The following is a 23,267-nucleotide window of genomic DNA, read 5'->3' on the forward strand; positions in this document are numbered from 1 at the left end:
GCTGAGCTGGCGGCCACTGCCATGAAATGCTACCATAGCTGCTCACCAGCCCGTGCTGTCCCTGGCTCCGTTACAGGTGCTTGACCCCGGCTAGTTCTTCCGATTCCTGCTCCAGAGAGGCAGAATCTTAGCATGCACAAAGGAGAGCAGAGCTGATACCTGCCTTGGAACCTCACATCCTGGGAGGAACAGCCACAATCATCCAAACAGGTAAAAACTGCCTGTCATGGTGATCTTTAGGTATTCGGTATGTGAAGGGGGGGTTGATAGGCATAAAGTATAGGTGATATGCATTATGTAAATAAGGGGAGTAATAGGTACAGTATATAAGGGGTGTGGGGGGAGGGATGATAGCAGAGCCGGATTAAGAGGGGGGCCCCGGGGATAAGTACCCCGGGCCCCCTTTTTTTTTAAAGGCCCCCCGCTGCAGATCGGATCTGTGTTCCGATCTGCGGTATTGCGCTACGCTCCCTGGAGCCGGCACCACGCGTAGCGGCAGGACAGCTCAGCGATTGCTGTCCCTGATGGCTCTGGCTCCGGCTCCACTGCATTGAAAAGGCTGGCGCCGCAACCTCACGCAGGGAGTGCCTGTAAAGAGAAGGACAGCTGAGCGACGGCTCAGCTGTCCAATAATCTGAGGAGCAGCAGCCTGCGGCTCAGTCATTGGCTGGCCGCGCAGGCTGCAGGGAAGAACTGGAGGACGGCGCGTGGAGGCAGCAGCCAGCACCGAGTCTCAGCCAGCTCTCCTAGGCAGAAGATTATCTGTGGCTGTGCAGCCTGCCAGGAGCAAAAGTACATAAAAAAAAAAAACGTAAGGCTGGCTGTATGGCTGTATTATGTACTGGTGTGTGTGTGTGTATGTATGTATGTATATATATATATATATACACAGACACATATATATATATATATATATATATATACACACACACATATATATATATATATATATATACACACACACACATACACATATATACACACACACACACATATATATATATGTGTATGTATGTATATACACGTGTGTGTGTGTGTGTGTGTGTGTGTGTGTGTGTGTGTGTGTGTGTGTGTGTGTGTGTGTGTGTGTGTAAATATGTATACTGTAAGGTGGCATTCCCAGCTGCCTTGTACTGTAATAAACTTGCACTGGTGCCCCCCAATGCCGGGCTCTGGCCGAAAAGTAGATCCACCAGGGCGGCACGCCACACAACTTGTAATAAGACTCTTAAGGTGGGTACACACTGATAGATATATCTGCGATCAATTGATCTGCAGATATATCTATGGATGGATCGGGCAGTGTGCTGTGCATACACACTGCCCGATCCGTCGGGGACTGATGTCATGAACTGGGCGGCCCAGTTCAGCTGTCAATCACCGCCGCCCGCCGCAGGATGTGTACGGGTGGTCGGCCGACCGCCCGTACACACTCAGCGACGCGCCAATATATTAGTAGATATATTGGCTGTCGGCGGAGCTGCGGGGCCGACGCAATACGTCTGTGAACGACGGAGTTCACAGACGTATCGGCTGTACACACTGGCCGACGGACCCGCGATATATCGGCCAGTGTGTACCCACCTTAAGTCCCGTTGATGTCAATGTTTCAGAACTTTTTACTTATGTTCTTGCGTCAGCATCCTGACAAAAGAACATACGTAAAAAGTTCTGAAACGTTGACATCAACGGGACTAAGAAGCTTTTATTACAAGTCTTCTTGAGTGCCGCACATATCAACTGTCAGGGCGCACACATGCGCGCACACACTCTCTGTTTATGTATGTATTTGTATTATGGTTTTAATGTTAGACCTCAGGGCCCCCCTGTCCTAAGTACCTCGGGCCCCCCGAAGTCTTAATCCAGCTCTGGATGATAGGCATTATTTACACAAGGGGTGTGTGAATGCTTGGGATGATAGGCGTATATTTGGGGTGTGGTAGTTATAGGCATAAAGGCATAGGGGGAGTCTAGCAGTGATAGATATAAAATGCATAAGGGGTGTTTGGTTGTGTGATGTGCACAAAAACGGGACGCTGTCTGGCGTAATGTGTGAAAAGGGGCACGCTGTCTGGCGTAATGTGTGAAAAGGGGGACGCTGTCTGCCGTAATGTGTAAAAACTAGTGATGAGCGAGGTTCGGTAAAAACGGGACGCTGTCTGGCGTAATGTGTAAAAACGGGACGCTGTCTGCCGTAATGTGTAAAAAGGGGGACGCTGTCTGCTGTAATGTGTAAAAACGGGACGCTGTCTGCCGTAATGTGTAAAAAGGGGGACGCTGTCTGCTGTAATGTGTAAAAACGGGACGCTGTCTGCCGTAATGTGTAAAAAGGGGGACGCTGTCTGCTGTAATGTGTAAAAAGGAGGATGCTGTCTGCCGTAATGTGTAAAAAGGGGGACGCTGTCTGCCGTAATGTGTAAAAACGGGACGCTGTCTGCCGTAATGTGTAAAAACGGGACGCTGTCTGCCGTAATGTGTAAAAACGGGACGCTGTCTGCCGTAATGTGTAAAAACGGGATGCTGTCTGCCGTAATGTGTAAAAACGGGACGCTGTCTGCCGTAATGTGTAAAAACGGGACGCTGTCTGCTGTAATGTGCAAAAATGGGACGCTGTCTGCCGTAATGTGTAAAAAGGAATAATGGAGACTACTGTGCACCGTTATATGAATTGGTATTATTTTGTGGCCACATCCCTTCCCCATGCAGCCACGACGCTATATTTTTTGCGCGCACCTACGGCGCGCACTGCCCCTGTTTTACATGGGGGGGATTCCGATGCCGATTCTTGCACACAGCACTAAAATGTCTAGTTACGGCACTGTTGCTAGGTATCCATTTCCCTGGCCCTGAGCAGGTCCCCCTCACCAGATCCTCTCCAGGGGTGAGGCGGTGGACTTGAAGGGGGGGGGGGGTGGCGGCATTTTTTCACACCCGGGCCCACTGCTTGCTAGTTCCGCCACTGGGCGGACCTGTTTTCTATAAGATCAGCACAGAGGACACGCGGTCACGCGCTTAGGTTAGAGGAGAGGAGATTTCGCACACAGAGGAGAAAAGTTTTTTTCACAGTAAGGACAATACGTGTTTGGAATTCCCTGTCTGAGAGAGTAGTAACTGCGGACTCAGTCAACACTATTAAGAATGGGCTAGATAAGTACCTGATGGATAAGGATATACAGGGTTGTGGTGCGTAGTCACGCACTATAGTTATAAAAAAAGCGGAATAAGGAATAAAAACAACGGCCGACATCAGCATCAGACAAAACAATCTTAAAAAATAATACAGCGTAGGAGACCACAATGGACAAATTGTCTTTTTTCAACCTGAGAAACTATGTTACTACTGTATGTATGCCAATGCATCTAGAAAGCAAGCAGCAAAAAGATTAACCCGTTCATTTCAACAGCCCATTCGTTTCACTTGTGTTTCCAGCATGTACAAGCACCATTAAAAAATAAATGACTCAAACTTCTTTAGTGATTCTTATCATTTGTTATTATTATCCTTTATATGGCGCCACAAGGGTTCTGCAGCACCTCACGTAGTACATTAATCAGAAACAGTATGAACAAAGCAAGAAAGAAAGTGTCCTGCCGTGCAGAAGCATACTTGCCTACCCTTCCGAAAATCCCGTAGCCCTCCCGGCCCCCCGGAAGGGTGGGCAAGCCTCCTGTTTTCCCTGTCAGGCCCTCCACTCCCCCCTCGGCCACCCACAGCAGAGAACAAGTGGGTGGCCGAGGGGATCCGATGACGCGATTCCTGCTGAATCACATCATCGTAGCTCCCCCCCCCCCTCCCCCACCCCGCTATACAGTCCCTAGTTGCTCGGTGACGCAATCGTGATGTCACGCCCCCGACTGCCCACTTCCCCATCATCACGCCCCTCGGACGGCCCATCATGGCACCGTCCACGCCCACATGCATCTACACTGCTGCCTCCTCCCGGAGGAGTGGCAGTAACGTAGGCAAGTTTGTGCAGAAGGGATGTAGGTAATATCCCAGCTGTAGGGATCCCAGCGGTCGGAATACTGACGCTGGGATCACAACCGCCGACAGCTCCACCAGGGAATAGAACCTGTGGCAAGCGCTGCGAGCCCGCCAGGGCCTTCTAGTGCTCGCCCTGATGCCGGCATTCTGAAGGTCGGGATCCTGGCGTCGGTATTCTGACCACCGGGATTCCATACCCAACTCGCAGGACGGCAGAACCCAGGGGTTAGGTGCTGTAGTAGGCAGTGGGGAGCAGATGACGGGAGGTGTGGGATGGAGAAGCACATGAGGGAAGAGGGCCCTGCCCGTGAGAGCTTACAGTCTACAGGCAAGTAACACCTAACACAGAATGGCTTTTATGTGTCGTTAGTCTGCGTGCAGTGAACGTGGGGAACGTTTCAAGTCAGACGTGCAGTATAAATACCAGCAGGTAACTGGCCTTACCCTGTCATCCCAGCTCTGGACACACTGCTAAGATTATCCAGACATGGAGGTGGTGATCACCTACATGACAGCCCACAGTGTGATGGAACTACAATCAGGATGTAAGCAAGGTATGCTGCAACTTGTAGTTACACAAACAAATATGTGTTCTAGTACTGAACTTTTTGCTAGTTCCAAAGGTTACTGGGGTCTGATGGCTTCCAATCAGCTGCTTACTTTTATTATTTCATTTCTGAAAAGTGTATTGAGCAGTCAATGCCTATACTGGAATTCAGGTGTTTTGCGCGCCAGTGGCCACTAGATGGTGCCCGTCGGAGCAATTCAAGTGTTGCTCCGTTCAGGTGCGCACAGTCGCCGGCGCCGTCATTACTGCAAATTGTAGCCTTTTGCATTTTAAACTAATTTCTCTGACGTCCTAAGTGGATGCTGGGACTCCGTAAGGACCATGGGGAATAGCGGCTCCGCAGGAGACTGGGCACAACTAAAGAAAGCTTTAGGACTACCTGGTGTGCACTGGCTCCTCCCACTATGACCCTCCTCCAGACCTCAGTTAGATTCTTGTGCCCGGCTGAGCTGGATGCACACTAGGGGCTCTCCTGAGCTCCTAGAAAGAAAGTATATTTAGGTTTTTTATTTTACAGTGAGATCTGCTGGCAAAAGACTCACTGCAGCGAGGGACTAAGGGGAGAAGAAGCGAACCTACCTAACAGGTGGTAGTTTTTGCTTCTTAGGCTACTGGACACCATTAGCTCCAGAGGGATCGACCGCAGGACCCGACCTTGGTGTTCGTTCCCGGAGCCGCGCCGCCGGCCCCCTTACAGAGCCAGAAGCAAGAAGTGTTCCGGAAAATCGGCGGCAGAAGACTTCTGTCTTCAACAAGGTAGCGCACAGCACTGCAGCTGTGCGCCATTGCTCCTCATGCACACCTCACACTCCGGTCACTGATGGGTCCAGGGCGCTGGGGGGGGGCGCCCTGAGGGCAATATAAGACACCTTGGCTGGCAAATCATCACAATATATAGTCCCAGGGCTATATATGTGATAAATTACCCTGCCAGAATCCATAAAAAAGCGGGAGAAAAGTCCGCCGAAAAAGGGGCGGGGCTATCTCCCTCAGCACACTGGCGCCATTTTTTCTTCACAGTGCAGCTGGAAGACAGCTCCCCAGGCTCTCCCCTGTAGTTTTCAGGCTCAAAGGGTTAAAAAGAGAGGGGGGGCACTAAATTTAGGCGCAATATATGTATACAAGCAGCTATTGGGGGGGAAAAAAATCACTCAGTTATAGTGTTAATCCCTGCATTATATAGCGCTGTGGTGTGTGCTGGCATACTCTCTCTCTGTCTCCCCAAAGGACTTTGTGGAGTCCTGTCCTCAGTCAGAGCATTCCCTGTGTGTGTGCGGTGTGTCGGTACGGCTGTGTCGACATGTTGGATGAGGAAGGTTAAGTGGAGGCGGAGCAGAGGCCGATAAATGGGATGTCGCCCCCTGTGGGGCCGACATCAGAGTGGATGGATAGGTGGAAGGTATTAACCGACAATGTCAACTCCTTACATAAAAGGCTGGATGACGTAACAGCTGTGGGACAGCCGGCTTCTCAGCCCGCGCCTGCCCAGGCGTCTCAAAGGCCATCAGGGGCTCAAAAAACGCCCGTTACCTCAGATGGCAGACACAGATGTCGACACGGAGTCTGACTCCAGTGTCGACGAGGTTGAGACATATACACAATCCACTAGGAACATCCGTTACATGATCTCGGCAATGAAAAATGTGTTACACATTTCTGACATGAACCCAAGTACCACATAAAAGGGGTTTTATTTTTGGGGAGAAAAAGCAGCCAGTGTTTTGTTCCCCCATCAGATGAATGAATGAAGTGTGTAAAGTAGCGTGGGTTCCCCCGATAAGAAACTGATAATTTCTAAAAAGTTACTGATGGCGTACCCTTTCCCCCCAGAGGATAGGTCACGTTGGGAGATATCCCCTAGGGTGGATAAGGCGCTCACACGTTTGTCAAAGGTGGCACTGCCGTCTTAGGATACGGCCACCTTGAAGGAGCCTGCTGATAAAAAGCAGGAGGCTATCCTGAAGTCTGTATATACACACTCAGGTTATATACTGAGACCTGCAATTGCCTCAGCATAAATAGTGCTGCTGCAGCGTGGTCTGATACCCTGTCAGATAATATTAATACCCAAGACAGGGATAATATTTTGCTAACATAGAGCATATTAAAGACGTCGTCTTATATATGAAGGATGCACAGAGGGATATTTGCCGGCTGGCATCCAGAATTAATGCAATGTCCATTCTGCCAGGAGGGTATTAGAAACCCGACAGTGGACAGGTGATGCTGCCTTTAAAAGGCACATGGAGATTCTGCCTTATAAGGGTGAGGAATTGTTTGGGGATGGTCTCTGGGACCTCGTATCCACAGCAACAGCTGGGAAGAAAAAAATTTACCTCAGGTTTCCTCACAGCCTAAGAAAGCACCGTATTTTCAGGTACAGTCCTTTCGGCTTCAAAAAAGCAAGCGGGTCAAAGGCGCTTCCTTTCTGCACAGAGACAAGGGAAGAGGGAAAAAGCTGCACCAGACAGCCAGTTCCCAGGATCAAAAATCTTCCCCCGCTTCCTCTGAGTCCACCGCATGACGCTGGGGCTCCACAGGTGGAGACAGGTGCAGTGGGGGCGCGTCTCTGGAACTTCAGGGACCAGTGGGCTTGCCCACAGGTGGATCCCTAGGTTCTGCAAGTAGTATCACAGGGATACAGGCTGGAGTTCGAGGCGACTCCCCCTCGCCGTTACCTCACATCAGCCTTGCCTGCTGCCCTCGGAGAAAGGTAGTACTGGCGGCAATTCACAAGCTGTACTTCCAGCAGGTGAAATCAAGGTACCCCTCCTTCAACAAGGCCGGGGTTACTATTCCAAAATGTTGTGGTACCGAAACCAGACGGTTCGGTGAGACCCATTCTAAAATTGAAATCCTTGAACACTTATATACGAAGGTTCAAGTCTAAAATTGAATCGCTCAGGGCGATTATTGCAAGCCTGGAGAATTTCATGGTATCACTGGACATCAAGGATGCTTACCTGCATGTCCCTATTTACCCTCTTCACCAGGAGTACCTCAAAATTGTGGTACAGGATTGTCATTACCAATTCCAGACGTTGCCGTTGGTCTGTCCCCGGCACCAAGGTATTTACCAAGGTAATGGCCGAAATAATTATCCCGTACTTGGACGATCTCCTTATAAAGGCGAGGTCCAGGGAGCAGTTGTTCGTCGGAGTAGCACTATCTCGGGAAGTGCTACAACAGCACGGCTGGATTCTGAATATTCCAAAGTCGCAGCTGGTTCCTACGACGCGTCTACTGTTCCTGGGTATGGTTCTGGACACAGAACAGGATAAAAAGGTTTTCTCCCGGAGGAGAAGTCCAAGGAGTTGTCGTCTCTAGACAGAGACCTCCTTATACAAATACAGGTGTCGGTGCATCAATGCACGCGAGCCCTGGGAAAGATGGTAGCTTCTTACGAAGAAATTCAATTCGCCAGGTCCCTTGCAAGGATCTTCCAGTGGGATCTGTTGGACAAGTGGTCCGGGTCGCATCTTCAGATGCATCGGCGGATAACCCTGTCTCCAAGGGCCAGGGTGTCGCTGTTGTGGTGGCTGCAGAGTGCTCATCTTCTAGGGGGCCGCAGATTCGGCATACAGGTCTCAACGTGGGATCTCAACGTGGTGTTGGATTTCCTGGAGTCGCATTGGGTTGAGCCACTTAAATCCGTGGAGCTACAATACCTCACGTGGAAAGTGGTCATGCTGTGGGCCTTGGTGTCGGCCAGGCGTGTATCAGAATTGGCGGCTTTGTCATAAAAAAGCGCTTATCTGTATTTTATATGGATAAGGCGGAATTGAGGACTCGTTCCCAATTCCTTCCTAAGGTGGTATCAGTTTTTCATGTGAACCAACCTATTGTGGTGCCTGCGGCTACTTGGGACTTGGAGGATTCCAAGTTACTGAACGTAGTCAGGGCCCTGAAAAGTATATGTTTCCAGGACGGCTGGAGTCAGGAAAACTGACTCGCTATTTATCCTGTATGCACCCAACAAGCTGGGTGCTCCTGCTTCTAAGCAGATTATTGCTCACTGGATCTGTAGCACGATTCAACATGCACATTCTGCGGCTGGACTGCCGCACCCTAAATCTGTAAAAGCCCATTCCACGAGGAAAGTGGGCTCTTCTTGGGCGGCTGCCCGAGGGGTCTCGGCTTTACAACTTGCCGAGCTGTTACTTGGTCGGGTTCAAACATTTTTGCAAGAGTCTACAAGTTTGATACCCTGGCTGAGGAGGACCTAGAGTTTGCTCATTCGGTGCTGCAGAGTCATCCGCACTCTCCCGCCCGTTTGGGAGCTTTGGTATAATCCCCATGGTCCTTACGGAGTCCCAGCATCCACTTAGGACGTCAGAGAAAATAAGATTTTACTCACCGGTAAATCTATTTCTCGTAGTCCGTAGTGGATGCTGGGCGCCCATCCCAAGTGCGGATTGTCTGCAATACTTGTTTATAGTTATTGCCTAACTAAAGGGTTATTGTTGAGCCATCTGTTGAGAGGCTCAGTTATATTTCATACTGTTAACTGGGTATAGTATCACGAGTTATACGGTGTGATTGGTGTGGCTGGTATGAGTCTTACCCGGGATTCAAAATCCTTCCTTATTGTGTCAGCTCTTCCGGGCACAGTATCCTAACTGAGGTCTGGAGGAGGGTCATAGTGGGAGGAGCCAGTGCACACCAGGTAGTCCTAAAGCTTTCTTTAGTTGTGCCCAGTCTCCTGCGGAGCCGCTATTCCCCATGGTCCTTACGGAGTCCCAGCATCCACTACGGACTACGAGAAATAGATTTACCGGTGAGTAAAATCTTATTTTTAATGTTACCATCAACTTTTTGAGAAATATAGTGTGTGTGTGTGTGTGTGTGTGTGTGTGTGTGTGTGTGTGTGTGTGTGTGTGTGCGCGCGCGCATGTGTGAGGTTCATTGTAGTTGTTACTTATGATGCCACAGTAAAACATCACTTGAGTATTGGAATTGCTATGACAATATAGGTAATGACCCCCCAATAAATCCAATTATATATATATATATATATACACTATAGTATATATGAGGTTTTGCACGGTGTAACAACAAAGCATATTGATCAGTGTACATGGCACCTATAAGATCCTGGCATGAGGCGTCACCATTACAGTTATGGCCCTGCAGCTCGGAGCGCAGTGGCCAGGTGGAAATGGCGCTGCCTGTGCCCTCTTATATAAACGCTCACACATGAAGTCACGTTTCCTTCTCCAACACAGAAAATATTTCTTTGAGGGCCCATAAAAGGTGGAATGTTTCCCGGGAAAGAAGCTCTTGATATTGTCTCAGAGCAGACAGGTTTATACAGAGCATAATCTTCATCTTGGGAGAAATGTTACACTGAGGACACACTGTGGCGTCATATGACTCCCCCCATGACCGATGTTACAGCTTCTGACACACTATAAAAGTTCTCACCAAGAATTATAGTCTCATTACCACGGGAAAAACAATGGGGGGCCACACTGGAATTCTACCTTATTTAACCACTATGAAGCATCACACGTGGGGTTAAAAAGCAATCACCCTGCTTCCTGCTGTTGTTGGTTAATTGATAAACGTTAATAAATTAACCATTGTGCGCTGCGGTCAGATTACACCCGAGCAGATGGCAGGAGTAATTTTTCAAGTGCTAAGAAAGCCAACGTCCGTAGAGGTAGCCTCAGGGACAACACTGCGCCCCGGGGTGCTAGCTGGTGCTGATATAGCTCTGCCACCTCAGCATCACCCTCCGCCCTCATCTCCACTCTTCTGCTGACACCCTGCTTGGCTGGGCCTGAGCTACGTGTGATATGAACGATGAGCGGGAGAGGACATGAAGACTGTAACACGTGTGCTGTTGCTTTCCTGTATAAATTGTGCCTGTAAGATGTAAGTGCTCCAGGGATGTTACTAGACGTTTGTGGCTGGCTCCATAGTAAATTTGGAGAAGGCCTCCCTGTACTGCCTAAGCGTAAAACAAAGCATCTATACATGGGTCTAGGGATGGCCATCGACCATCAATGATTTCAAATCATCAAAGGGTTATGGGCAATATTGAATACTTTTGCCATCAATGGGGGAAAACCAGATGGTTTCCCATCATCGACGGTACAGAACCACCCAATTTTGTAACAAGATGCTGGAACATGGAGCATAGCTTTACCCCCCGACACTTGCGAAGCCCTCCCCCAGGTTATGATGAAGGAATAAGGATGACCATCGTTTAGGGTAACCATCAATGGACATCCATTACATAGTGTACAACCATCGATGGAGAACATACTGATGGCCATCCCTACATGGATCTATGACAGGGGAGACAGACCCCACAATTATGGGCCCAACACCAGCCACACCCCCAGCTACTGGATTACATTCTCACTCTATAGCTGGGTACACACTAGTCCAATCCATGGGAGATCTGACTCCCGGCTGACCAGTTTTCCAGCCATGTATAGAAATCCAGATGAAACCAGAGGAGGTGGCCTCGTTCCGCAGGGATACTTTTGTTGACTTGCAGTTAAATGGTTAAACGCTACAAGCTGCCTCTTCACTAGTGTTATTGTGCGTGACTCATCAGCCACAACAACATCACATGTCTGTGTCACCAGACTTAAAGATCAGGCTGACTAGACTGCAGGTGTATGTTGTTAATTTGGCTCTATAAAAGGGTCTGCATGTGACCAAGGATGTCACTGTGGTTTTGGAGTGTCACAGTACTGTACAGTACTCAGCCCAGGAGAAATTGATAGCTTATCATATTGACTGCTGTTTATCTTCTATTACCTGTATCCTGTTATCTTCAATACAACCTACTCTGGTTTGGAGGCAACATATGGACTGGCCTCTTGGCTCACATCCACTACACACCAACTTCCACACCTGACAATAACTTTACCTCCCCCTTCCTCACAACCCCCCTGCCACTGGATACAATGTACCCAAGTGTGAAACTCCTCTAGGTGGAAGCAGTGCAAGCATCCATATGGGTCAGGAGCTGCCTGTACTGTATAAAAGAAGGCTCTGTTTGCCTAGTTTTGTATACACAATCTGAAACGTCTAAGAACATCTGTACGCTGTGATATTCCTGTTCAACTGGGAATTGTACTTTCCAGGACATTTTATTGCAACTAACAACCCGTGACCACCAGATCAGTGCAAACGCTTATCCGTTCTCTGGTGGTCCTGAGGTTGAGCCCAGTGTCTTAGAGCTTGCTACCACAGCAGAACTGGTCCATAGTGGGATATTAGCTATCACCAACCAGCAGGGTATCCGGTCTCTAGGTCCACCACACTTAGGGTTTAATTCAGAATTGATCGCAGCAGGAATTTTGTTAGCAGTTGGGCAAAACCATGTGCACTGCAGGGGAGGCAGATGTAACATGTGCAGAGAGAGTTAGATTTGGTGGGTTATATTGTTTCTGTGCAGGGTAAATACTGGCTGCTTTATTTTTACACTGCAATTTATATTTCAATTTGATCACACCCCACCCAAATCTAACTCTCTCGGCACATGTTACATCTGCCCCACCCGCAGTGCAGCATGGTGTTACCCAGGTGTCTCTGCACATGTTACATCTGCCCCACCTGCAGTGTACATAGTTTTGCCCAACTGCTAACAAAGTTGCTGCTGCGATCAACTCTGAATTAGGCCCTTAGGTCGATAGTCTTTAGCTCAACCACTATTGGCCGACATGCATTATGCTGACATGAGTTTTTCACAATTTTTTTTAATTCTTTGAACTTTTTCCTACTTTTTGATCCACGTGGACCACGATTGGGAATAGTAACCTGTGCCGAGCGCAGCGGTAACGGAGCGAGGCACCTTGCCCGAAGCATGGCGAGCGAACACGGTGCACTAACTGGGGTTCCCGGTCACTGGGGGGTCATTCCGAGTTGATCGTAGCTGTGCTAAGTTTAGCACAGCTACGATCGTTAACTCAGACATGCGGGGGGACGCCCAGCACAGGGCTAGTCCGTCCCGCATGTCAGTGCCGCCCCCCCCCCCCCCCCCCCGCAGCACACAGGGCTAGTCCGTCCCGCATGTCAGTGCCCCCCCCCCCCCCCCCCGGCAGCACACAGGGCTAGTCCGTCCCGCATGTCAGTGCCGCCCCCCCCCCCCCGCAGCACACAGGGCTAGTCCGTCCCGCATGTCAGTGCCGCCCCCCCCCCCCCGCCGCAGCACACAGGGCTAGTCCATCCCGCATGTCAGTGCCGCCCCCCCCCCCCCCGCAGCACACAGGGCTAGTCCGTCCCGCATGTCAGTGCCGCCCCCCCCCCCGCAGCACACAGGGCTAGTCCGTCCCGCATGTCAGTGCCGCCCCCCCCCCCCGCAGCACGCAGGGCTAGTCCGTCCCGCATGTCAGTGCCGCCCCCCCCCCCCCACGCAGCACACGGGGCTAGTCCGTCCCGCATGTCAGTGCCGCCCCTTCCCCCCCGCAGCACACAGGGCTAGTCCGTCCCGCATGTCAGTGCCGCCCCCCCCCCCCCCCCCCGCAGCACACAGGGCTAGTCCGTCCCGCATGTCAGTACTGCCCCTCACCCCCCCGCAGCACACAGGGCTAGTCCGTCCCGCATGTCAGTGCCGCCCCCCCCCCCCCCACCCGCAGCACACAGGGCTAGTCCATCCCGCATGTCAGTGCCGCCCCCCCCCCCCCCCCTCCCGCAGCACACAGGGCTAGTCCGTCCCGCATGTCAGTGCCGCCCCCCCCCCCCGCAGCACACAGGGCTAGTCCGTCCCGCATGTCAGTGCCGCCCCCCCCCACCCCACCCGCAGCACACAGGGCTAGTCCGTCCCGCATGTCAGTGCCGCCCCCCCCCCCCCCGCAGCACACAGGGCTAGTCCATCCCGCATGTCAGTGCCGCCCCCCCCCCCCCCCGCAGCACACAGGGCTAGTCCGTCCCGCATGTCAGTGCCGCCCCCCCCCCGCAGCACACAGGGCTAGTCCGTCCCGCATGTCAGTGCCGCCCCCGCCGCAGCACACAGGGCTAGTCCGTCCCGCATGTCAGTGCCGCCCCCCCCCCCCCGCAGCACGCAGGGCTAGTCCGTCCCGCATGTCAGTGCCGCCCCCCCCACCCCACCCGCAGCACACAGGGCTGGTCCGTCCCGCATGTCAGTGCCGCCCCCCCCCGCAGCACACAGGGCTAGTCCGTCCCGCATGTCAGTGCCGCCCCCCCCCCCCGCAGCACGCAGGGCTAGTCCGTCCCGCATGTCAGTGCCGCCCCCCCCCCCCCCCGCAGCACACAGGGCTAGTCCGTCCCGCATGTCAGTGCCGCCCCCCCCCCCCCCCCCCCCCGCAGCACACAGGGCTAGTCCGTCCCGCATGTCAGTGCCGCCCCCCCCCCCCCCCCCCCGCAGCACACAGGGCTAGTCCGTCTCGCATGTCAGTGCCGCCCCCCCCCCGCAGCACGCAGGGCTAGTCCGTCCCGCATGTCAGTGCCCCCCCCCCCACACAGGGCTAGTCCGTCCCGCATGTCAGTGCCGCCCCCCCCCCCACCCCCCGCAGCACACAGGGCTAGTCCGTCCCGCATGTCAGTGCCGCCCCCCCCCCCGCAGCACACAGGGCTAGTCCGTCCCGCATGTCAGTGCCGCCCCCTCCCCCCCCCCCCGCAGCACACAGGGCTAGTCTGTTTCGCATGTCAGTGCCGCCCCCCCCCCCCCCCCGCAGCACACAGGGCTAGTCTATCCCGCATCTCAGTGCCACCCCCCCGCAGCACACAGGGCTAGTCCGTCCCGCATCTCAGTGCCGCCGCCCCCCCCCCCCCCGCAGCACACAGGGCTAGTCCGTCCCGCATGTCAGTGCCGCCCCCTCCCCCCTCCCGCAGCACACAGGGCTAGTCCGTCCCGCATGTCAGTGCCGCCCCCCCACCCCCGCAGCACACAGGGCTAGTCCGTCCCGCATGTCAGTGCCGCCCCCCCCCCCCGCAGCACACAGGGCTAGACCGTCCCGCATGTCAGTGCCGCCCCCTCCCCCCCCCCCCCCGCAGCACACAGGGCTAGTCCGTCCCGCATGTCAGTGCCGCCCCCCCCCCCCGCAGCACACAGGGCTAGTCCGTCCTGCATGTCAGTGCCGCCCCCCCCCGCAGCACACAGGGCTAGTCCGTCCCACATGTCAGTGCCGCCCCCCCCCCCCCGCAGCACACAGGGCTAGTCCGTCCCGCATGTCAGTGCCGCCCCCCCCCCCCCGCAGCACACAGGGCTAGTCCGTCCCGCATGTCAGTGACGCCCCCCCGCAGCACACAGGGCTAGTCCATCCCGCATCTCAGTGCCACCCCCCCGCAGCACACAGGGCTAGTCCGTCCCGCATCTCAGTGCCGCCCCCCCCCCCCCCAGCAGCACACAGGGCTAGTCCGTCCCGCATGTCAGTGCCGCCCCCCCCCCCCCGCAGCACACAGGGCTAATCCGTCCCGCATGTCAGTGCCGCCCCCTCCCCCCCCCCGCAGCACACAGGGCTAGTCCGTCCCGCATGTCAGTGCCGCCCCCCCCCCCCCCCCCGCAGCACACAGGGCTAGTCCGTCCTGCATGTCAGTGCCACCCCCCCCCACCCCCCGCAGCACACAGGGCTAGTCCGTCCGGGATGTCAGTGCCCCCCCCCCCCCCTGCAGCACACAGGGCTAGTCCGTCCCGCATGTCAGTGCCGCCCCCCCCCCCCCAAAGCGCACAGGGCTAGTCCGTCCCGCATGTCAGTGCCGCCCCCCCCCCCCGCAGCACACAGGGCTAGTCCGTCCCGCATGTCAGTGCCCCCCCCCCCCCCCCCCCGCAGCACACAGGGCTAGTCCGTCCCGCATGTCAGTGCCGCGCCCCCCCCGCAGCACACAGGGCTAGTCCGTCCCGCATGTCAGTGCCGCCCCCCCCCCCCCCCCCCGCAGCACACAGGGCTAGTCCGTCCCGCATGTCAGTGCCGCCCCCCCCCCCCCCCCCCCCGCAGCACACAGGGCTAGTCCGTCCCGCATGTCAGTGCCGCCCCCCCCCCGCGCAGCACACAGGGCTAGTCCGTCCCGCATGTCAGTGCCGCCCCCCCCCCCCCCCCTCCCGCAGCACACAGGGCTAGTCCGTCCCGCATTGTCAGTGCCGCCCCCCCCCCCCCACCGCAGCACACAGGGCTAGTCCGTCCCGCATGTCAGTGCCGCCCCCCCCCCCCGCAGCACACAGGGCTAGACCGTCCCGCATGTCAGTGCCGCCCCCCCCCCCCCCCGCAGCACACGGGGCTAGTCCGTCCCGCATGTCAGTGCCGCCCCCCCCCCCCCGCAGTACACGGGGCTAGTCCGTCCCGCATGTCAGTGCCGCCCCCCCCCCGCAGCACACAGGGCTGGTCCGTCCCGCATGTCAGTGCCGTCCCCCCCCCGCAGCACACAGGGCTAGTCCGTCCCGCATGTCAGTGCCGCCCCCTCACCCCCCCCGCAGCACACAGGGCTAGTCCGACCCGCATGTCAGTGCCGCCCCCCCCCCCCCCCCCCCCCCCGCAGCACACAGGGCTAGTCCGGCCCGCATCTCAGTGCCGCCCCCCCCCCGCAGCACACAGGGCTAGTCCGTCCCGCATGTCAGTGCCGCCCCCTCACCCCCCCCGCAGCACACAGGGCTAGTCCGACCTGCATGTCAGTGCCGCCCCCCCCCCCCCCCCCGCAGCACACAGGGCTAGTCCGTCCCGCATGTCAGTGCCGCCCCCCCCCTCTCCCCCGCAGAAGTGCAAAAGCATCACACAGCGTCGATGCCTTTGTATTTGAGGAGTAACTCCCGGCCAGCTCCGGCGGCTGGCCGGGAGTTGCTCGTCGCTTCCACTGTCCGCAGCGGCCCGCCCCCCAAATGGTACGGCCACGCCTGCTTTGGCCGGACCGCTCCCCCTAAACGGCGGCTTAACGCCGCCGTTCAGCCCCCTCCCACCTAGCGACCGCTTCTGTCTCAGAAGCGATCGCTAGGTAACTAAATCTGCCATGCGCCGGCGCACTGCGGCACCAGCGCATGCGCATTTCCAACCCGATCGCTGCGCTGCGACAAACTGCAGTGGGTCGGAATGACTCCCACTGTACAAAGAAAACGTCACCATTTATAAAAAAAAAACAAAAAAAAAACTCGCGTTGACCTTTTGTCATGTCGACCTAATGATTAAGTCGACGCCTAAAACAGGTTGACACAGTCATTGTCGGCCAATAGTGGTCGACCTAGTGACTGTCAACCTAAGTGTGGTTGGCCCTATGAACCACACCCCTGCAGCAGCGTGACCGCGCACATAGCCTAAGTAAGCCGTTCCAGGCACCGGACCCTAGTGGCGGCAGCGACTAAACATGTTACAACGCAGTAGGAGGAGTCAGCAACAGGCATTTACTGATGGAAAGGGTAACCCTATATCCCACAGCTGGCGAAGTAAGCCTAGACAGGTCGCTCAGGAATAGTGACCCACCCGACAAGTGGAGTAAGCCCATCCAGTCACAAAAACATGAAATATTCTGCAAATGTCTACACGATGATTATATACCCCCCGTACAGCTAGGTGACTAATATAAGAACCTGAGAATAATGGAAACTTACGCCATGTAAAGCGAATACACGTTGCCACTCTTACAATGCCTGTTATAAAGCTGCTTCAGCAGAACATAAAGTGCAGGAAGTACAGCTAATGGCGGTTATTCCCAGTTGTTCGCTCGCTAGCTGTTTTTAGTAGCCGTGCAAACGCTATGCCGCCGCCCACTGGGGAGTGTATTTTAGCATTGCAAGAGTGCGAACGCCTGTGCAGCCGAGCTCTGCAAAAAGAGTTTGTGCAGTTTCAGAGTAGCTCAGAACTTACTCAGCGCTTGCGATCACTTCAGCCTATTTGTGTCTGGATTTGACGTCATACACCCACCCAGCGAACGCCCAGCCACACCTGCGTTTCTTCAGACACACCTGCGTTTTTTCCAAACACTCCCTGAAAACGGTCAGTTGACACCCAGAAACGCCCCCCTTCCTGTCAATCTTCTTGCGGCCGCCAGTGCGACTGAAAACTTCTCTAGAACCTGTGCACAACCGCAAAGAGCTTTGTACCCGTACGTCGCGCGTGCTCATTGTGGGGTATACGCATGTGCAGAATTGCAGATTTTTTTTGCCAGATTTCTGCGCTGCGAACAACGGCAGCTAGCGATCAACTCGGAATGACCCCCAATATCTGGAAGGCCAGTGAGCGTGAGTGTAGGCAGCCGGCGGTGCTGACATCTGGAGTGGGGGCTATACATACAGCACAGGACATCTTCTAACACCATCGCCAGCACTCTGAAACATTTCCCAGGGATACTCTGCATCCGTGCAGGTTACACGCCATACGCACTTGGCAGATTACGGAGAACCACAGTCCCCATTACATCACGGCTGATGAATGGTGCAGTATGTACACAAAGCAGTTTAGATACTACCAATATTAACGTCTAAAACTTTTAGATAATCACCACTAACAGGAAAAATAAAGGGATTTCTATAGTGCAGCCGGTCACCAACAAGGACATTTCCATACAGATACAGCTCAAGGAACGAGCCTGTAATGCCTGGGACTGTATGGTAAGGTGGTCTGCAGTATATAATGGGGGCTCAGCCTCACGAGGATGTCTCAGTGTGTGCAATGTATCAATGCCAGTCTGCCACAAAGCCACAGTTTGTTGATGCTACTTCATTGCAACTGAGCAGCGAATGAACCATAAAATAATTCATTAGTGGGTAATGCAAGGAATTTATTATCTCTATTTACATCTCCAAATATGTACAAGAACTTTGGCCTCATCCTTGAGGGGAGGGGGAGGGGGAAGTCTGCAAAGGTCACGGCTTATAAGGAGCGGTATTTGACCCTGAGGCATGGCCTAGGTATCTGTGACAGATGGAAAGACAGAATCTAGGCTACAGTGACACAGGCAGGGTGTATCGGCTGGGGGACCTCCGGGACGGCAGCTCTGTGTTATTGAGACAATCCTGTATCCTCTTTTGCTCATCAATTCCACCTATAGAAACCAGAAAGTGCATGGAACTACAGACTAACAGGGTCATTCAGACCAGGCCACTAATGTGGCCCGAAGCGGTTTGCCGGTGCGGCACACATCCCCGATGGATGCGACCGCAATGTGATTGACATCGGCGGGTGTTTGTGGGGTGGTGACACGGCATTGGGGGCGGGGCACACAGGGGCGGGCCAGGACCATTTTTGGAGCAGCTGCGTGACATCACACGCAGCCGCTCCGATAAAAAAACCAGGATTTTGATACCTACCGGTAAATCCTTTTCTCCTAGTCCGTAGAGGATGCTGGGGTCCACTTCATGACCATGGGGTATAGACGGCTCCGCAGGAGCCATGGGCACTCCCAAGACTTTTCAATGGGTGTGAACTGGCTCCTCCCTCCATGCCCCTCCTCCAGACCCCAGTTATAGGAACTGTGCCCAGGGAGATGGACATTTCGAGGAAAGGATTTACTTTAATACTAGTGGTGAGATACATACCAGCTCACACCTCAACCATGCCGCACAACATGGCATTCAACAGAACACACGCCAACAGGCATGAACCAATTACAGCAACATGCTGAAACTAATATAACTTGTGTAACTTTAATAACAAAACTGCAGGTAAAGTACGCACTGGGACGGGCGCCCAGCATCCTCTACGGACTAGGAGAAAAGGATTTACCGGTAGGTATCAAAATCCTGTTTTCTCATATGTCCTAGAGGATGCTGGGGTCCACTTCATGACCATGGGGTTTATACCAAAGCTTCAGTAGGGGCGGGAGAGTGCGGCTGACCCTGCAGCACCGATTGACCGAACTTGAGGTCTTCATCGGCCAAGGTGTCAAACTTGTAGAATTTAGCAAATGTGTTTGACCCCGCCCAAGTAGCTGCTCGGCAAAGTTGCAATGCCGAGACCCCCCGGGCAGCCGCCCAGGATCAGCCCACCTTCCTAGTGGAATGGGCCTTCACCAATGTCGGTAACGGCAATCCAGCCGTAGTATGAGCGTGCTGAATCGTACCTCTGATCCAACGCGCAATAGTCTGCTTGGAAGCAGGACACCCAATCTTGTTGGGAGCATACAGGACAAACAAAAACTCTGTTTTCCGTATTCGAGCTGTTCTAGCGACATAAATCTTCAAAGCCCTAACCACATCTAGAGACTTTGACTCAGTGAACATGTCAGTAACTACTGGCACCACAATAGGTTGGTTTACTTGGAAAGATGAAACCACCTTTGGAAGAAAATGTTGACGAGTTCTCAACTCTGCCCTATCTTCATGGAAGATCAGGTAAGGGATCTTGTGAGACAAGGCCCCCAATTCAGACACCCGCCGTGCGGATGCCAATGCCAAAAGCATCACCACTTTCCAAGTGAGAAACTTCAACTCTATCTCTTGTAGAGGCTCAAACCAATCCGATTGAAAGATCTGCAACACCACATTAAGGTCCCATGGTGCCACTGGAGGCACAAATGGAGGCTGGATGTGCAGAACCCCTTTCACGAAGGTCTGAACCTCTGGAAGAGAGGCCAATTGCTTTTGGAAGAACACTGACAAGGCCGGAATCTGGACCTTGATTGATCCCAATCGGAGGCCCGCCTCCACACCATCCTGCAGAAAATGGAGAAAACGTCCCAACTGAAACTCTTCCGTAGGGGCCTTCTTGGATTCACACCAAGACACATATTTTCTCCAAATACGGTGGTAATGTTTCGATGTTACTCCTTTCCTGGCCTGAATAAGGGTGGGGATGACTTCCTTGGGAATACCCTTTCGGGCTAGGATCCGGTGCTCAACAGCCATGCCGTCAAACGTAGCCGCGTTAAGTCTTGATAAACGCACGGCCCCTGCTGCAGCAGGTCCTCGCGAAGAGGAAGAGGCCGAGGATCTTCTATGACCAACTCCTGAAGATCTGGGTACCAAGTACTCCTTGGCCAGTCTGGGGCAATGAAGATTGCTCGAACTCTTGTTCTTCTTATGATCCTGAGCACTTGTGGGATCAGCGGAAGTGGAGGGAAGACATACACCGACCGGAACACCCACTGGGCCACTAGCGCATCCACTGCTATTGCTTGAGGGTCTCTCGACCTGGAACAATTTTTCTGAAGCTTCTTGTTGAGACGAGATGCCATCATGTCTACTTGAGGAACTCCCCAAAGACTTGTCACCTCTGCGAAGACTTCTTGGTGGAGGCCCCACTCTCCTGGATGGAGATCGTGTCTGCTGAGGAAATCTGCTTCCCAGTCGTCTACTCCTGGAATGGAAATTGCCGACAGATCCTTTACATGTCTTTCTGCCCAGAGGAGGATCTTCGTCACCTCTGCCATTGCCGCTCTGCTTTTTGTTCCGCCCTGCCTGTTTCTGTACGCCAAAAGGGAGAGAAGAAGACTCTTTTGTGGGTGCACTCTTGTATGTTTAAGAGGTCTCAGAAGAGACAATAAGTAAAGATTATAAATGAATTTTTAAATATAACTTTTATTAACAATAATTGATAAAATAGTAGAGTTTACTGTCAAAAATTGGAGGTAGGGGTGGGGGGAAGGGTGGGGGGGGAGTTGGGGAAAAGAAAGGGGGAACACAGAACAAATTAATTACAGTGTAAATACTGAATATTGTTCTGGAATGCCTGGGTGCGATAATAACAGCTGGAGACCCTGAAAATTGAAGCGTTTTTATTCTCTCATGAGCGATGATGAGGAGACAGATGGGATGATTAAAGATGGAATGAGCAAGATGAATCTGCTGTCAGTGTTAGACGCTGAGCAAAACCGTCCAGGAATTTCTACTAAACTGAGTATTCCTCGAGAGTCTCCCACTCGAGTACTGACCCAGTACTGTTTCTGTACGCGACTGCTGTTACATTGTCTGACTGGATCTGCACGGGATGATCTTGAAGAAGATGTACCGCTTGTTGAAGGCCATTGGAAATGGCTCTCAATTTCAGCACGTTTATGTGAAGGCAGGCTTCCTGACTTGTCCATTTTCCTTGGAAGCTTTCTCCCTGAGTGACAGCTCCCCAGCCTCGGAGACTTGCATCCGTGGTTACCAGGAGCCAGTCCTGAATCCCGAATCTGCGTATCTCTAGCAGGTGAGAGCCGTGTAACCACCACAGGAGTGAAATCCTGGCTTTCGACGACAGGATTATCTTTCGGTGCATGTGTAAGTGGGAACTCGACCACTTGTCCAACAGGTCCCACTGGAAAACTCTGGCATGGAACCTGCCAAACTGTATGGCCTCGTAGGCCGCCACCATCTTTCCCAACAACCGAATGCACTGATGGATCGATACACTTGTTGGCTTCAATATCTGTTTTACCATTCTCTGGATTTCCAGAGCCTTTTCCACCGGAAGAAAAACTCTCTGAACTTCTGTGTCCAGAATCATCCCGAGAAAAGACAATCTTGTCGTCGGTTCCAACTGTGACTTTGGATAATTTATGATCCAACCGTGTTGTTGGAGTATTGACAGGGAGAGTGTGATGTTTTGTAACAACTGTTCCCTGGATCTCGCCTTTATAAGGAGATCATCTAGATAAGGAATTGTGGGGGTAATTCCAAGTTGATCGCAGCAGCATTTTTGATAGCAATTGGGCAAAACCATGTGCACTGCAGGGGAGGCAGATATAACATGTGCAGAGAGAGTTAGATTTGGGTGTGGTGAGTTCAATCTGCAATCTAAATTGCAGTGTAAAAATAAAGCAGCCAGTATTTACCCTGCACAGAAACAAAATAACCCACCCAAATCTAACTCTCTCTGCACATGTTATATCTGCCTCCCCTGCAGTGCACATGGTTTTGCCCAATTGCTATCAAAAATCCTGCTGCGATCAACTTGGAATTACCCCCATATTGACTACTTTTTGACGCAGGAGAACCATCATCTCCGTCATCACCTTGGTGAAAACCCTCAGCGCCGTGGAGAGAACGAAAGGTAACGTCTGGAATTGGAAATGGCAATCCTGAACCGCGAATCTCAGATAAGCCTGGTGAGGAGGATAAATGGGAACATGCAGGTAAGTATCCTTTATGTCTACAGACACCATGTAGTCCCCCTCCTCCAGACTGGAAATTACTGCCCTCAGTGATTCCATTTTGAACTTGAATCGTTTCAAGTAGAGATTCAGATTTTTTAGGTTTAGGATCGGTCTGACCGAGCCGTCCGGCTTCGGAACTACAAAAAGGCTTGAATAAAACCCCTCCCCTTGTTGTGACAAAGGTACCAGGACTACAACCTGATCCTGACATAATTTTTGGATTGCCGATGTTACTGCTTCCCTTTCCGGAAGAGAAGCTGGCAAGGTCGATATGAAAAATCGGCATGGGGGAACGTCTTGATACTCCAGCTTGTATCCCTGGGACACTATTTGCAACACCCAGGGATCCAGGCCAGACAGAATCCAACCTTGGCTGAACAGTTTGAGACGTGCCCCCACCCGAGCGGCCTCCCGCAAAGGAGCCCCAGCGTCATGCTGAAGATTTGGCAGAAGTAGGGGTAGACTTCTGCTCCTGGGAACCTGAAGCCGCTGTGGACTTCTTTCCCTTTCCCCTTCCCCTACCTGCAAAGAAGGGGGAACTTCTCGCTTTTTTGTATTTATTGGGCCGGTGCAGGCGCAGAAGGCAAAAATGTTGACTTACCTGCGGTAACCACCGAGACTAACGCATCCAGTCCATCGCCAAATAAGGCCTCACCTTTATATGGGAGAGCCTCCATATTTCTTTTGGAATCTGCATCCGCGTTCCACTGGCGAATCCACAACGCCCGCCGAGCC

General features: G+C 53.2%; 1 protein-coding gene across 1 annotated transcript in view; it reads left to right on the forward strand.

The window, feature by feature from the left end:
• The window catches only part of SYDE2 (synapse defective Rho GTPase homolog 2), a 211,187-nt gene that overhangs the window by 110,099 nt on the left and 77,821 nt on the right, over nucleotides 1–23,267 (forward strand). The window contains exon 2 of the mRNA XM_063939297.1: nucleotides 11,657–11,810. Coding sequence (XP_063795367.1) covers nucleotides 11,657–11,810 — 154 coding nt within the window. The remainder of the gene's footprint in view (nucleotides 1–11,656; nucleotides 11,811–23,267) is intronic.

Source organism: Pseudophryne corroboree, chromosome 9 (genome assembly GCF_028390025.1).
Source record: "Pseudophryne corroboree isolate aPseCor3 chromosome 9, aPseCor3.hap2, whole genome shotgun sequence".
NCBI classification, from domain to species: Eukaryota; Metazoa; Chordata; class Amphibia; order Anura; family Myobatrachidae; genus Pseudophryne; species Pseudophryne corroboree.